Below are 15,800 nucleotides of genomic sequence, written 5' to 3' on the forward strand. Positions count from 1 at the left end.
AACATCTCCAGGTATCTTATGAAAAAGCAAGGCTGTGAATAAAACCAAGGGTCTGCAGAGGACTTTCCTGCCTTGCAACTCCCTGAAAAAGGCCCTGTACTTTCACCGAGCTTGTATTGGACCTGAGCATCCTCTGCAACTCTAGAAAACATGACATCACACATAGATGTTCATCTCTATTCTCAAGGAGGATCTTTGAGCAGAAACTTCTTCAGAAGTTTTCTTGTGAAGGGAGGTTCTGTAAACTTAAAGTGTTGGGAAACTTCCTGGTTTGTTTTGTTTTGTTTTGTTTTGTTTGCTTATTTGTTTTTTAACTTAGTTATGAAAGGTCCATTATTTCACAGTGGCACACCAGGAAAATGAAGCCTGGACTTCCCAGCTATTGTAATTGCTGGATGGCTTTGTCTGATGGAGATTGACCCAGCATACCTTGTAAGATAGTGCTTTGGAATGGTTGAAATACAAGGCTCTTTCTGAGGAGTGAATCACCAAACAGTGAATCTAGCAATGATTAAGGGTTGCTCTGTGTTAGGGTAAGTTTTACTTTTCCCTCCGTGTTCCAGTTGGAAGACACTGAAAGATATTGAGTTACCCTGGATCTAAACGTGGGTAGAGAGCTAGTTAATGTCAGGTTTGTTGTTGTTGGCATGACTTGTTTATAGACTTAAAAAGATTTTTAAATTTATAGGGTAATACTGTGATTATCTGAAAGCAGAAGATGAGCCATAGTGCTTACAGGCATGAAAAGCTACTTCAGTTATTCAAGCTTCAACTCTATTTTTAGTCATAAATTCCAGTCTTGTGTTGCCAAGAAAAGTGAGAGAACAAAATCCATCAGAAGCAATAAGTGAAGTGTTCTAATGGTAGTATTTTTGCAGCTGAAAACCTTCCCCTTTCTTCCGTAGCCCATTTCTAACCATCAGGCTTTAATATACCTGTGTCTGACAGGTGTATTGTAGGCACCTGTACTTGCCCTTTCTTAACTTCTGGTTTTGGTGAGCTAAACAGATAATCCTTTTGAGGCGATTACTGTAAAGGCTCTAATTTTCAGTCCTTTGGTTACTGGAATAATTATTTGAATTTACTTCACTCTTCCAACACTTTTTTTGAAGAGTGATTGTCAGAACTGGATATAATATTCCCACTGCTGTTGCTGCACGTCCTGTCTTTCATTCAGCCAAGCCCCTCAACCACAGTGTCTTACCCAGCATCTGTGCCCACCTGCTTATCTTCATCACCCTTTGCATTTTTTTTAGCATCTGTTTTATCATAGGACAGGGTGCTGCACTCTGAAAAGCACATTTCTTATGATGGCTGGACTTCAGCTGCAATGAGGCATGTTTTTGCCTGCTTGCAGGTAGACTGCTTTCAAGGAGGCTTTTTTTATCTTTTTTGTTTTATTCATCACAGCTCACATGAGCTGGGATCTTCTTAGGAGCCTGGATTTTTTTTGGTGTCTTCTAATAACATATTAAATAGTTCAGGCCTGGGAACATATTCTAGTACAAACTGAATAAAATATACACCATCATTAGTGATTTTTCAGTCACAGTAATATTACAGTACCTACTAGTTATCAGGTTTATTCTCTAATGTGTCTTGTTGTTTCAGAATCAGCACAGTTCCCTAATTAGTGTGTCATGCAGTAGCCAACTCTAATGTATTACCAAGCTTTTAGTAAACTGCATCAACACTATCACTTATAAAAAAAATAATTATTCCACTGGTTTTCCCAGGGTTGATGGCACAGAAGCAGGCCAGATGATTTGTTTAGTGGTGCCTTGGAAATATTGGTGAGGGGCTGGTGTTTTTCCAATCCTCTGGAGTTTTCCAGATTTTCAAAGCCTTGTTAAAAATTTATACTGATGGACAAGCTTGCTTTTCAGCTTTCACAGTATGGAATGGTCCCTCGAGAACAGGTTGCATAGCCAACAGCTGTGAAGGGGGAGACCTCTGCTCTGCAGCTTAGGAGAGTTAAATTACTCATCCCTGCCCCCAAGTTAGGAAACAGAGTCAGAGGCTGATGCAAAGGTAAGTGACTTTCATGAGATCTTAGTGCCAGTGAGCCTGAACACCCTGGTGTGACCAGAAGCAGCGAAGCAACCTCAGTAGTTCCCTTCTAAACAGAAGAACACAAAAAGATCTAAAAATGCAAAGTAAAGCTTTTTCTTGGTGGGACTGGCCAAAGAGTGTGAAGCCCAGCCTTTAACAGTTGCTGGAAGGGAAAGGATGTCAAATTCATGTTCTGCCTCTTACTGTTGCAGCTGCAGCTTGGTCCTTCTCTGATCTCCAGGCTGGGTTTGAAGCCTTGGTTCCTGCGTATTTGCTGTGCCTTCAACAGCATGTTCACTGAGGTGGAAAGTGCTCAAGTGGTGGCCCTGTCACGTAGCACTCTCTGAGTTATGTAACCAAGTGTTTCATAGGGGTTTAAAACTACCAGTGCAGAAAAGAGAAAGCACTAAATGAAATGCCTGTGGAGGACAACAATGAATTCGGTCATCTATTACATTTTTCATCTCTTGAGTCTGACAAGCCCAGTAGCATCTGAAGCAGTATAAATCTGATAATTTAAGGTCTTAAAATGAGAAAGTAATGGATGAAGAGACCATTATGAAACAGACATACAAGGAACTGTATTCCTTTCTCCCCCCCTTTTTGTTTTTTGTTTTCCTTTCCAAATGCAGCAGGAGGACTTTTCTTGGCAAAACTGGTTGTGAATCAACCTCCTAGCATATCAAGCTGAACATGAATCATTTGCCAAAAAGAAACTATTTTGTACCAGGGTGGATAATACAGCATGAATGAAAGACACTTGACAAAGCCTTGTGTCATTCGAAAAAAAGCAAAGTTATTTTATTTAATATAGGATTAAATCTTTATAAATCAGACCACAAGAAAAGTCTCTTGTCTTAGCGTGCCTCTTCTCCCCTTCCACATTGTACCACTGCAGTGGTATAATCAAAATTTAAACTACTGTACATGGGCATCTCTGCTATCTCTGGAGTTTAGCTGACTCATACCAGCAGAAAGTAAAATCCTTGTGCTTTGTAGTAGGTTTGCTACTTTTCAGTGATTTCCCCTTGTTTTTATTGGCTCCAGTTATTTTCTCAGGACACTATTGCATTATCTGATAGCCTAATATATACTAATGATAGGGTGATAATATTCTGCTACCTGCCTTCTCTTCCTTGACTTTTCATCCTGTTGTCCCCTTGTTGAAACTTTTTATCAGCATTTGAACAGGGAAGAAGAGAAATTATTTTTCACATTCTAAGCCTGTTAGCATCGGGATGCAGAACAGGGAGGAAAAGGGTTTGCTTCTGCTTTGTGATTAAAAATAAATTATATTTGTGGTAATTTCTGTTTACCTTCATTTAGCAGAATGCCTCTGTTTGTATTTGTAGCTATCTGTCGTGGGATGCTTGGTGCAGTTTGGGTTGATGCAGACTAGGTGGAGTAAATCTGAGCCTGTGGGGTGAGCAGCGCAAGGCTGAGGAAAGATGCATGAAAACAGACTGCAGATGGGTGAGATAAACAGGATCCCCGGGCTGTGACTGAGTAGGCAGGCCTCTTTAATGGCTCTTAGCAACGCCCCTGCTCTGACCCTCCTCATATGTGAGGGAAATCAAATCAATACACTGTTCTTCAAACCACGATGCTGCAGCAGCAGCAGGGCATTGTGGCAGCCTTCGTCTCCTAAATTCATCAACGCTTCTCAGTTTGCTGATCTCTGGATATCCATCCTTGCATCTCTGCTGAGGAAGACTGACTGCATCTTTAATCGGATTGCTTGAGCTCCCATGTACAACCTTCTTCTTCTCAGCAAGTATTAGGTAGGCAATTTTAAAGTGCTTTTGGATTTGCAGGCAGCTTTAACACTGATCTGAGAACCCTGTTGTATTCTCTGTAAACATAGCAGAAGCCTCTCTTTAAACCTACTCCGTTTTAAATTTTGCTTTTCTTCTGTTTTTGTGGTTGGGCAGGGGGCACTGCTGTTTTTCCCTTCCTTTAAAAAAAAAATGTTGTAGCTGATTTGTGCTTTTGGAAAAGGATATTCCCTCGTTGATCCCTCCCCTGTTCTGTGGAACAGCTATAACCGGTGCCATACAGTTACTTTCCACGTTCATGAACATCTGTTCAGCTCTCTAACATTGAGGGCAGGCTGCTCACTCTGTTGTTCTTTAGTTTTCCGGTGCGTACTTCAAAGCTGTAGATCAGGACTCTGCCCACTAAATAAGTTCTACCTTGTTTCCAGAGATGGCTAACAGAGGACCAAGCTATGGCTTAAGTCGAGAAGTTCAGGAAAAGATTGAACAAAAATATGACCCGGAATTAGAGTCCAGGTTGGTGAACTGGATTATTGTCCAGTGTGGAGAACACATAGAGCACCCTCCTCCTGGAAGGCAACATTTTCAGACCTGGTTGATGGATGGAACGGTAAGTGTTTTGTCCAATTATACATTTTCATATGTTTATATGCACAGTGTCCTTATGTTCTGTCTTCCTCCAGCTAAATTCATCACAGCTCATGGTTGGTGCAGAAATATATATCTTAGTATCTGATTTATTTCCTTTCAACCAAGAGTCTTAATCTCAAAAGATAAATTATTCTACTAGTGCACTGGGATCAGTACAATATTTATGATTCTTATGAGTCATGCATGTTATGACTCATTCCTTCAGCATCTTTTCTCATACAGTTAAATGTGATCCATTTTAAAATCAGATGCATACTTTTCTCTTTAAGAAATAATCGGTGTTGACAAGGAAAGGCGAAGAGACAGCAAATTTGAAGGATTGAATTGTGTCGTAATTGTGTCTTCTTGGGAATAATTCTGTAGCTAAAACATTGTATTCCATTTGTTTATTGAACAACAGGCAGATGCTGCTGTTTGCAGTGGGCTGTAAGACTATGCTAATCATTGAATCTCTGCCAAAGTGACTTTAACAATATTTCAATTGACATTGCTTATTTTTGGCTTGGGCATGGGGTTTCTTCTCTGTCAGTTGTTATATAACCTCTACCAGTGATTGCTTTGTTGTTTCTAGCAGATTAGGATTTATATGGTCAGGCTATTGCCTCAGTTAATGAAAGCTTTTATGCTTTTCTAATATACTGTGATTATTATCAATTCACTTCTTTGTTTTTATCTGAAGAAATTATGTCCCTGACAGAAAGTTGCCAGGTCAAAAAACATTTTGCGGCGTCATTTCATGTGCAGAAATTGCCTTCTAGGTTGGTGACTTTTTTTTAATTTTGTTTCTGTCTTTATTTCTCAGCTGTTATGCAAGTTAATAAACAGTTTACATCCAAAGGGAAATGAGCCCATCACAAAGATCTCCGAATCAAAAATGGCTTTCAAGCAGATGGAACAAATATCTCAGTTCTTAAAAGCTGCTGAAATCTACGGAGTAAGAACAACAGATATTTTTCAGACAGTGGATTTATGGGAAGGTAAAAATAATAAACTGGAAGTCAGCTTGCAGTCTTCATTTTACTTTGATCTGCATTTTGTCTAAGACATATTCTCTAATGTAATTATCTTTTGTTTCTGTTTGCCTTACCTCATTACCATGTTCTTCCCGTGCTGCATTATCTCCTCTGAGGGATTTATATTACCCTGAGGGCATAACGGAACCTTTCCAAGCTCATATGTTATCCAAAAACCATCACTCTGATCGAAATCCACAGACCTGATAAAACAACTGTTCTCTGTGCTAATTATTTCGAAGTAAATAGCTTCTAATAACAAATATGGAAACCTCTGATTTTCTGATGACAAGATTTTATTGCAGTGTTCAAATTACAAGCAAAGCTTTAATTGGAGCTATAAAATGCATTCCCAGGAGCGTGTATGTCTCTGTGAAGCTTATAAGGCCTCATTTATAATTAGTGAGAAGCAAAACTCACTGCTTAATACCATGTTAGCTGAGCTTCTCTCTCTAAGGAGAGTCTTTTAAGAGAGGTCACTATGGCAACAGCAAAAAAATTCAGGGTGCTCTTGTGATTTTGCAGTAAGCCAGGTGAAGGCTGTCTCCATCCCATGTTCGAAATGGAAACTGCTTGTTCTAGTTGCTGAAGAGCTGAGTCATTTGTACGTTCATGTGGCTGGCTTTGCCCACTTCTGTGGTGTTGATGCATCCCTTCATGGTGCTTTAACCAAGTACACTGTATATCCTGCATCTCTCTGGACAAGGTGATGCAATGCTTTGGATGAGGGCTCAGAGCAAGGACAGCTGCAGGGTAGTGAAAGGCACATTTGAAAGGGTCAAAAATCTGCCTTGAGAATGAAACACTGGAAAGAGGAAAACAATCCACTGGGAACGCTGGTCAGCATAGTTTGTGTAGGAGCACACACTGAGAGAAAAAAGTGGGGTTTGTTTTCACAGGCAGTCGGGATATGTGGAAGAGATCACTCCTATGAAGGACAGCTGGAGGAATGAAATACTAGGGAGCTCACTGTGAATGGGTTAGAGGGAAAGGATATATTGACAGCTGGAGGCTGGAGTTACTGGGATATGTAATGGTCTCAGAGTGCCAAATTTGCTAGACAAAACCATACATCTGGGGGCCAAGGGCAGGATTGTTTCTTCCAGTTCAGTCTTTACTGTTTCATCCAATCTACCTTTAAATGTCTTAAATGAAGAGATTTTCACTTCCCTGACCTAGCACCTTCCCACCCCTCAGCCTAGCAGGCTGTTGACAGAGAAGCTCCATCTATCTTGTAAAGGATGATAATGGCTCATTTCAGATGTTCTTTGCAGTCTTTTGCAACTTACAATGGCTTCACACCATGCAAATGAAAATACAGTACTTTGATCCTTACCAGGAAAAGGACTTGCTTTGAAGACAAAAAGTTCCTAATGATGGTGGCTGTCTCCTAATTTCTCTCTTTAACTCATCACCTTTTCTCAACAGATGTGAGGAAAAAAGGTAGTAACTTCCAGAGGACAGCAAGTCAAAACACAACTTGCAACCTAGGAGGGAAACATATAAGACATTTCTTCACTGTTATTTTAAGACTTCCCAAAGCTAATCTGTCTCCTCACTTTCCCACTCCCTTTTCATTCTTCCTGCTGCTCATTTCAGTGCTGAGATGAAACAGTATGTCTCTCCAGCAGTGAGTCACTGCAAGCTTTTTGTGTCTAACTGTAACTCTGACCTGTAGCATCTGTCCTTCTTCAGGGATGAATCGTCTGAACCTGGATGCATCAGCTGGACAGAAAGGACAGTCTCTTTTTCGCTATTTCATAATTGCAGCACTCCTACTCCTCACACCATAACCTCTTTAGAAAGAGAGATGTCAATGTTTATAGTGAAAGAAAAGGGTGTGAGTGAAAAACAGCTTTTCCCTTGCACTAATTGTTTTCTGGGAGCTTCTGCTTTGAAATTCTTAGCAATGATTAATGAAAATGTTTTAGGACACAATTTGCTGTTGGCTGTTTCAAACTCACTGAGTCCATCTGGTGCATTTGTCTTCATCTCTGAGACTTCTTGATCTGGGGAAGTATCACCTCTCTTTTGGCCTTTTCTTACATAAATGCATTGTGCAGATACCTCCTTGGTATATTTCCAGGCAGGCAAGAGGCAGCTGCACCTCTGGGTATTTGTTCAACCTTTGCAAAAAAGCATTTCAGGAATACTAGGCAGAGCAGTTCTCCATCTTTGTGCTTGAACCTTCCCCTTTCTGGACTTGTAGAAGAGGCCCTTCCAGAGAGGTTTCCGCCAAAGAGAAAGGCATAAGACATGAGCAGAGGCCCCTTCCTCCTTGCACTGGCAGTGCCAAGTTCCTCTTGGAGGCTGTGCTATTCCAAGCACACTGCAGAGGACACTGAAGATGCAGGCGTGCCATCAGCGTGGGTCCCTGCAGCACGATTCAGGGAGCCGAAGCTGTGGGCCAGGTGGGCAGCCCATGTGGCTGCCAATAAACAAGTACTGGAGCTGAGGGAAGGCACTTACTACAATTTACTGCAATGCCAGAGTCAAGTCTGGCTTCAGAGAACATGTATGATCCTTTCTGTCAGGTGGCTGCAGCATTAGGTGACTTTTTCACTGGAAATTTAAAATCTTTCACAGTGGTTTTTTTACAGTGACCATCGAGCCCCTTGTAACATTTGCTAGAAGAGGTCAAGTGACGCAAGACCGTTTGGATTTTGGGTCTTTCCTCACTCACAGCACCCCTCATATGCAGCAAGGAGTCTCTGCAGAGCAGAGCCATGGCCGTGGCTTTGTTTTGTCACGTGTTGTTCAGCTCCCACTCACTCTTTTTCCCCTGCAGCATCTCCGATTCGTCAGTGACAAATAAAGCAGAGCTGAGCGCAGAGCGTGGGGGGGCTGCCAGATGGCTCTGCGAGGCTGATCATCATGTTTCACTGCCTGTCTTTTGTTTCTTTTTCTTTCTTCTTCACTTGCCGTCACTATTCAGCTGATTCACTTTTAAATCTTTCTTCACATCCCTTTTCATCCCAGTCAGTCACTGCACTCCTTGTTATATGGGAGGCATCCCAAGGACGTTGTATGTGGCATCTGTTGCAGCATATGGTACATCTGCTGCTTCGGGGAGCTCTGAGTGTCTCTGCCTCGCTCTCCTCGGTGCGCGCCCGTGTACGTGCGCGTGTGGGATGTCGGCTCTTCAGCTGCCCTCCTTACGCAAGGACTCGCCTGATGCAGTTTGCATTAACAGTAAAAGGAGGATTCTGGGTGATCGACAATTTATTTTCTGAGCAAATGGTCCTCTGCAGATGGGATTCTGATAGACTGTAGTAGTCTGAATGATGCCACAACTGGAAGCTGATAGGTGTTTTCAGCCTTGGCGTGTCTTCCTCACCTCAGCCACAGTGTTAGGCATTTAGGTTTGTACGAACCAAAGCCCCACACTGAATCTGCCTATAATCAGAGTGATGCTCAGCATAAACACAGACAGTGCAGTGCTCGCTTCCCTCTACACTCCAGCTGGTGTACAGTGATATTCCTTGATACTGGACCACTGGAGGTATTTCTGAGGTCTATTATCATCATCTCTCTGGTATCTCATGTTTTTATGAATTACTTGCTTTCACACGTGAAGAACCATAATCAGATCTGTTAACTAGATACATTACTTTAGGAAAGAGGGAGAACTGGAATGGAAAGAAGGGGAGAGGAGTCATAGAAACACTTATGAAAGAATTTCAGAAGAAGTTAGAAGCAGCAGGTGGATTTCCAACAACTTACCACCTCACACAACTGGAAATACCTGCTGCAAACTCAATTTTGCTAGAAAGTTTTCCAAAAGTTAGCAAATCTGGATTGGGCAATGAGTTCTATAATTTTTATTTGGCTAAAAATGAGATGAGCCATGACTTTTTGAACTGAGGAATGAAGTAAGATAGCATAGGGAGAAAGGGGAAGAATAGTGGACTGGATGGCAGAAACTGAAAGTATGAAAGTGCAGAAAATTGAAGCCAGTAGGAAGGATAAGGGTGGTTTGATGGTTAAATTGGGAAGAACTGATAAAAGTTATCTGCACAGGAGCTCACCAAGACTGCTGTGAGCTTTGTTAGCACAGGGATCAACTTTACTCTGAACAAAATGAGACACAGCACTGTTATTTGATACACTGTTCTCCTTCAGACGTTTTACTGAGTATATTACCGTTATTTGTACACCAAAGTAATCTCTTCTTAGGAGAAAATTTTACCAAAAGGATTATATAGCCTTTAAATGGTACAGCAGGAGGCATTAAAATAACCAAAGGCCAGGAAACCTTGAAGTGTCTGAATAATTAAGTTTCACTTTAACGCTATCCCTTTGTTGACATTTTAATAAGCTCTTGCATGCCAGCACCTCCATTTTAGCAATAGTTAAATAGCATTTATAATGCTATTAATGCACTTCTTCAGGGGAGCTGAGGGAGTTAGTTAATACATTAGATAAAACTATTTATCGGTGTGCCAAGCTATTTATTGTGCAAAGACATATATTAACTTCACTGTCTGGCTTTCTAGGGAAGGACATGGCAGCAGTGCAGAGAACCTTAATGGCTCTAGGCAGTTTGGCAGTCACCAAGGATGACGGCTGCTACAAAGGAGATCCATCCTGGTTTCACAGGTAAAGTCCAGAGCTGCTCAGAGCTGTCTTCCCTGGAAAGCTGGTAATATTGTGTGCCTTTAGAATTAAAGGAAATTTATTGGGAAAGGAAAGGATGAATCTCCCCAAAGTTTCCTTGTAATGGAGAGATTTTTCTCTCTGGAGTCTAGAGAAGGGAATCAAAGGCCCAGGCAGCAATATTTTCTACCCTTCACTGGCTCCCAGCATTCTAGCTGTATGTCCTACCCTATCTTGTTGGCCTAAAGTTACACCAGGACTGCTTGGGGAGGAGGCCCATGGGAACTGTGTACTGCAGCTTCTTCTCTTTGTAGCATATCCATCTTACTGCTTGAGGTGCCTGCAGTGATCATTGAAGAAGATGCATAATTTTCTTGTTCACAGACTTTATCCCCGATTCTCGTTCCCTAGAAGGAAAGCAACGATACTTAGCAAATTTAGCCACCAGTTTTGATGACATTCATCTATTCAGAAGATTCAGCTAATCCTCAATATCCATATATGAATCCAAGGGAATGAAAACGGCAGCAGCCATATAGATATGTGTGTCCTAAGAGTAGCTGGCAGCAAAAGTGTACACTTTTGCCTCACATCAGATAGCAGAGAGAAATACTAATGAAGGCTGTTATGGATGTCTGGAAACCCCCATATAGTGAGCCCTTTACCAAGCAGAGACAAGGCATGAAGCCTTTTTCCCTTTTTCATCAAACCAAAAATTGTATCATTTCCTAGTCTTCTTTTCTCTTGGGGAGCACCTTTTATCTGTGAAGAAATCTCTGTCTTGGCAAAGCTGTTTAGTTGTTCTGAACCTCCTCTTGTTTTGGCTAGGCAAGCTGAGAAGCAGGGACAGGAAGAAAAGGAAATCCTCCCACAGGTAGCCCTCCTGCCCCACAGGCATATTATTGACATGAGATTCTGCCATCCAAGAGTATTTCTTACATGGAAATGTCTGAGGCTTGTTAGCAAAAAGAATGCTGACTGCATTTCTTTTCTTCCCTTGAATCTTCTGATGTCTAGGAGAGGCTCAGCAAAAACAAAGCAAACTTCAGTTTGTGTGTCTTCAACCTTGAGCTGGTTAAACTGAGTGTAAGGGAGACTTGAATTTTAGGCGAATAAATGCAAACTCCTATGCATTGTTTATATGAAATCAGGTTACATTAACTTAATGCAGTGCACGAATAGATTTATATTTATGGAATATAATTGGGTTTAAAATTGATTTCAAATCCAGTTACATGCTTTAATATAAACCAGACATGAAATCACTATGGCCCAGACAGGCTTATTTGTTTTATGTAACTAAAACAAAGTCCTTCACGGAAAAATTAATTTTCATCTGGACTCTTAATTGTGGGTGGGAGCAGTTTTCATTGGCATAGATGAAGAGGTGATCACCTCCCTTTTCCTCTAGCTGGCTGCCCAGCCCGTACTGCTTGGATAGCCAATCCATATCTGTTGCAGCCCCTGAAATACCCTTTTATAGGCACTAATTTAAGGAAAGCTGGCGTTACAATATGTTGCAGATCAGAAGTTGTTTTCTGAGTAGCTTACCCATCCCTTCAGGCAGACCAAGCCCCCTTGCTGCCACACAGTGTGACTCATAATTCAGGGCTTTCAGGCTGATTCTTAATCGCCTTTAGTGAAATCGAGAGACCAATATTAAATGGTGTAAGAGTACCCGTGCAGGGATCTACAGTGATTAGGATAATGCCATACTTGAGCTAAGCCATTTAACTTTCCATTGCCAGTGTCTCACATATGTGGTACCACCAGGCCTGATTCCTTCTTCCTTGCATGCCCCACCAAGGTTCATGGATCCATGGCTGTTTGTTATCCGGTGGTTTGCCAACCACGAGCACTGGTGTAAAGTTGGCACAAAAAGTTAACAGATCAGTTTGAGGTAAGAGTGATGCCAGGTGATGGCAGGCAAGCCAAAAAGAACTTGACATAGTGTGAGACATTGAGAGGGAGTAGACTTGCCCTCACCTTTTTTTCTACAGTCTCAGTTAAGGCCTTTTCCACCCACCTAAAACCAAATTGTGTACACGTTGCTATCTGTAAGACCATCATATACTAAATGGGGTGCTTATGATGGTAAAAATAACTCTGTATAATCCGAACTGTATATATAATCAACTTTTATTAGCATACCCAGGCTTCCAGCTAGTCTCTTTTTTATTTCTTTTTTGCAGTTCTCATTTTTTTTTCCTCCTCAGTTACTTTTAGACTTTCTGTGGAAGTACTCATCCACACAGCTGAAAATCCTAGGAGGAAAGAGAAAAAAAATGCTTTCCTGTTTTTTTAATTAAAGTCGAGGCAGACACAGTGAACCCGAGATTCAATTAGGTAATAGGAGTAGTTCTAAAAACATCCTCTTGTGGAGATCCTGGCAGTAGTTCCACACCAGTGTAAGTATTCTGGAAAAGACATTAAGCAGCAGTGAGAGGGGCTGCTTTCTGAGGCACCCACAGTTCTGTGTGCCTCCCTCCAAAACAGTGTGCTTGTGCTTTCTGGTGGGAGGTGTGGAATCTGAGAGCCTGTGACAGGCCTCTATAAGCCCTCTTACTAATCAATACATTACCACTGAAGACCCATTCTAAAAAATGAGAGGTCAGTACTGGTTTCCTGTGGATCTTTTTCACCTTTCTGCTTTGCTGGGCTTTCATGTGGATGTGGGTTCTTCTCCTGCAATGTCCTGAACATCCTGAGCCTAGCAAAGAGTGAAAGTGCTTTTCTGGACTTGAACCAGGGTTCTCAGCACAGGACAGGATCTGACCCTCACGGAGAGGATCATGTTGATGGTTTTCAATCACAGCAGGTACCTAATCTAGCATTCTCATCTAGTGGTGGGGTGGGGAGAAAAGGGGAACTGTAACTCGATGCCGTATTGCAGCGTAACCCGATCCCAGGGTAAGCAGACACAGCAAGGAAAAACATTGTACCTGGGTGGGAGTAGGGTGTGGTAGATGGAAAGCCTCCCTCAGTCTGGAGTTCTGCTGATTCATATGACTCGTTTGATAGGAAGAAACTGATCTTTCTCCCTTGTAAATTGCCTGTTTTCTCCACCTCGTTAAAATGAAAGATTAATCCAAGCCGTACAGTTTCTTGCAGGGCAACAGAGCGCAAACTTCTGTGTTTCTTCTTTATCAGTATGGCCCTCAATGCTATTTTCAAGGAGATAAAGGCTCCTTTTACATTCCATCAAAGGTTCATTAATCTAAAGGGCTTTTGAGACCTAGGACACTGAGCAGAAGTGGTCAGCACGTCTTGACAGAATTTAAAGGACTGTCATACAGTTAAGACACAGATGTAAAGTCTGTTGCTTAGAGGTGAGAGATTTGGAAATGGAAACAGAACGGTTGTTCTGTCCTGTGGGCAACCACCGTCTACTCCGCAAAAACGAGCAGGTCCCTTCACCAACCTGTTGTTGCTCTGGGGACATTCAGATCTTATTTACTCCACTGAGTTAAATTATACCAATTTGTACTGTTACTCTAGATGGGCATCAGCTTGTAGTATAGCACAGGTAAGTGTCTCATTGATCAGATCCCATGGACTACAACTGTTAAGAGCTATAGGGTTTAACACAAATTAATCCTATTTTGTGTGTTATATACAGCACTACATAAATATTTTACCTGTCATAGCTGCTAGGGAAGTCCCTCAGGCTTCTGGAATAAGTGGTACAGTGAAAGTCTGAGGCTTGACTAGAGCATTACTTCTAACTGCAGCAATGAGCCCAGCCAGTATTGTCCAGCACATGGGATGATGCAAATGACATTACAAGGGACATAAGCCAATTTCGGATTGCTTTTTGTGGTCCTCTGAGCATATGGAGAATGATGGCATGTATGTTACTTTTTTTGTGTGTATCTGGACAGGAAAGCACAGCAAAATCGACGAGGATTTTCAGAAGAGCAGCTTCGTCAGGGACAGAACGTAATAGGCCTTCAGATGGGCAGCAACAAAGGAGCATCACAGTCGGGTATGACAGGCTATGGAATGCCAAGGCAGATTATCTAAAAACATCTCTGTCTGTGGAGAAAACACTCTTTCTGCAGCATGGTCTGTTAAGAAAAAAAAACAAAACAAAACAAAAAAACACAACAAAAAAATCTCATTAGTTCCTTTTCTGCCTGGTTTTTAATAGTTAGTGCTCTCTAAGGTTTGGGGTATTTTTGGTTTGGTTTGTTTTCTTTGCAGCTGCAAGAGTTCATCTATGAACTTGGGTTTTTGTGGTGGTGTGTATCAGTTCACAGCACGTGCGCACTGCTGCCTCCTACTTTTCACTTCTGAACTATGCAAAGACAATTATTCTGTATTAATTTATTTGCAAAGTGTTATCTTCCATATTTGTCTCACACTGCACTTGTATTTCAACCAGTAACCTCGTTCTTCAATTCAGTGATGATATTGTTTGACCTAAGAATAAAGACAAATTAAAGACACCTCTTAGACTCATTATTTAGAGGTAAAAGCAAGTAAAACCAATGACCACATGGTACAGTGCAGAGGATTTAGGTATTTTCAATGGTCAATCTATCCCATCTCTAACCCAGAGCCCTGTTCGAGTGACTCTTTGCTGTAGTGTTTTACAGTGTTGTTACAGGTTCAATTTAGTGTTTCTCTAAAGGCACATCCAATGAATTTTCCTAAAAAGAAGAAAAGATTTATTATCCATTGAGTCTGATTCATGTAGTCCCACCCAATTTAACTAGCAAACTTGTGGATCAAGCCAAAATCCATTTAATAGGGAAAGCAAAAGCTGCATATGAAAACAAAGAAAAATAAGGAATTAATTCACTTATTTCCCATTGGCAGGCAGACGTTTAGCCACTTCTGGAAAGCATGGCCTCAGTATGCATGATGGTTACTTGTTACTACAGTTGTCCCCTTCCTCCTCCTTTTCCTTTAGTTTTTGTTGCTGACCCCGACAAAGTATGTATGAAATATCCCTTTGGCCAGTTGGGGTCAGCTGTCCCATCTGTGTCCCCTCCCAACTTCTTGCCCAACCCCAGCTGTGGGAGCAGAATGAGAAAGAGAGAAGACCTTGGCACTGTTCAGGCACTGTTTAGCAGTAGCCACCGCACTGGTGTGTAATTAACTGCTTTAGTCACCAGTCCAAAGCACAGCACCCTGCAGGCTCCATCCCAGCCAGACTCAGTACAGCTTGCAGCAGACAAGTCTCCCAAACTTGGGGAATTCTTCACTGTGAAAGAACAGTCTGTCAGTCAGAGGTGAGAACGGGCTTCATCTTCTGATAGTTGATACTATATCAAACAACACACAAAGCAAGGTGTGTCTTAAATGCAAGGAAAGAAATAGAACAAAAGTACCAAAACAATTCTGACCGGAAAAATGCCAGGAGTTCAAACTCAAACAATCTGTAAATGTGGCCGGTGGTTCATTTGGGGGCAGTTTGCTGGAGTGTCAATAGAACTCACAGCCACAGTCATCTGGCCACAGGAGCACACCAGAGCTAACTCTGCACACTTGATTTGCTGGTCAGCTCAGGTTGCCTTGGGGCTGTGTGGCACATACACTTGAGGCATTCATGCAATTTTCTCTGCAGGGTTTTCTTGCTGTTAACTGTCTCTGCTGTCTTCACTCGCAAAACCAAATCACTTTTTCCCCACAGGCAAGTGGGAAGGGAAACATGATAATTGAACTCTGTGGGCTCTTTTTTTTTTTTCCTTTTCAATTCATGACAGGC

General features: G+C 41.7%; 1 protein-coding gene across 1 annotated transcript; it reads left to right on the forward strand.

Annotated features, from left to right (window-relative positions):
- The first annotated feature begins 3,447 nt into the window (after window positions 1-3,447).
- TAGLN3 (transgelin 3) lies at window positions 3,448-14,536 on the forward strand. The gene is made up of 5 exons (XM_017808018.1): window positions 3,448-3,833; window positions 4,256-4,437; window positions 5,281-5,455; window positions 9,988-10,090; window positions 13,969-14,536. The coding sequence occupies exons 2-5, from the start codon at window positions 4,258-4,260 to the stop codon at window positions 14,108-14,110; spliced, it is 600 nt and encodes a 199-aa protein (XP_017663507.1). The 5' UTR covers window positions 3,448-3,833; window positions 4,256-4,257; the 3' UTR covers window positions 14,111-14,536.
- The last annotated feature ends 1,264 nt before the right edge of the window (window positions 14,537-15,800 follow it).

Source organism: Lepidothrix coronata, unplaced genomic scaffold, assembly GCF_001604755.1.
Source record: "Lepidothrix coronata isolate B3197 unplaced genomic scaffold, Lepidothrix_coronata-1.0 Scaffold21, whole genome shotgun sequence".
In the NCBI taxonomy this organism is placed as follows: domain Eukaryota; kingdom Metazoa; phylum Chordata; class Aves; order Passeriformes; family Pipridae; genus Lepidothrix; species Lepidothrix coronata.

What these genes read in the sequence shown, in the direction of transcription:
- TAGLN3 (XM_017808018.1), top strand. Translation starts at nt 4,258, where the DNA reads ATGGCTAACAGAGGACCAAGCTATGGCTTAAGTCGAGAAGTTCAGGAA. An exon ending in CCTGGTTGATGGATGGAACG is followed by an intron (nt 4,438 to 5,280) that starts GTAAGTGTTTTG and finishes TTTATTTCTCAG; the next exon opens with CTGTTATGCAAGTTAATAAA. An exon ending in GATCCATCCTGGTTTCACAG is followed by an intron (nt 10,091 to 13,968) that starts GTAAAGTCCAGA and finishes GTATCTGGACAG; the next exon opens with GAAAGCACAGCAAAATCGAC.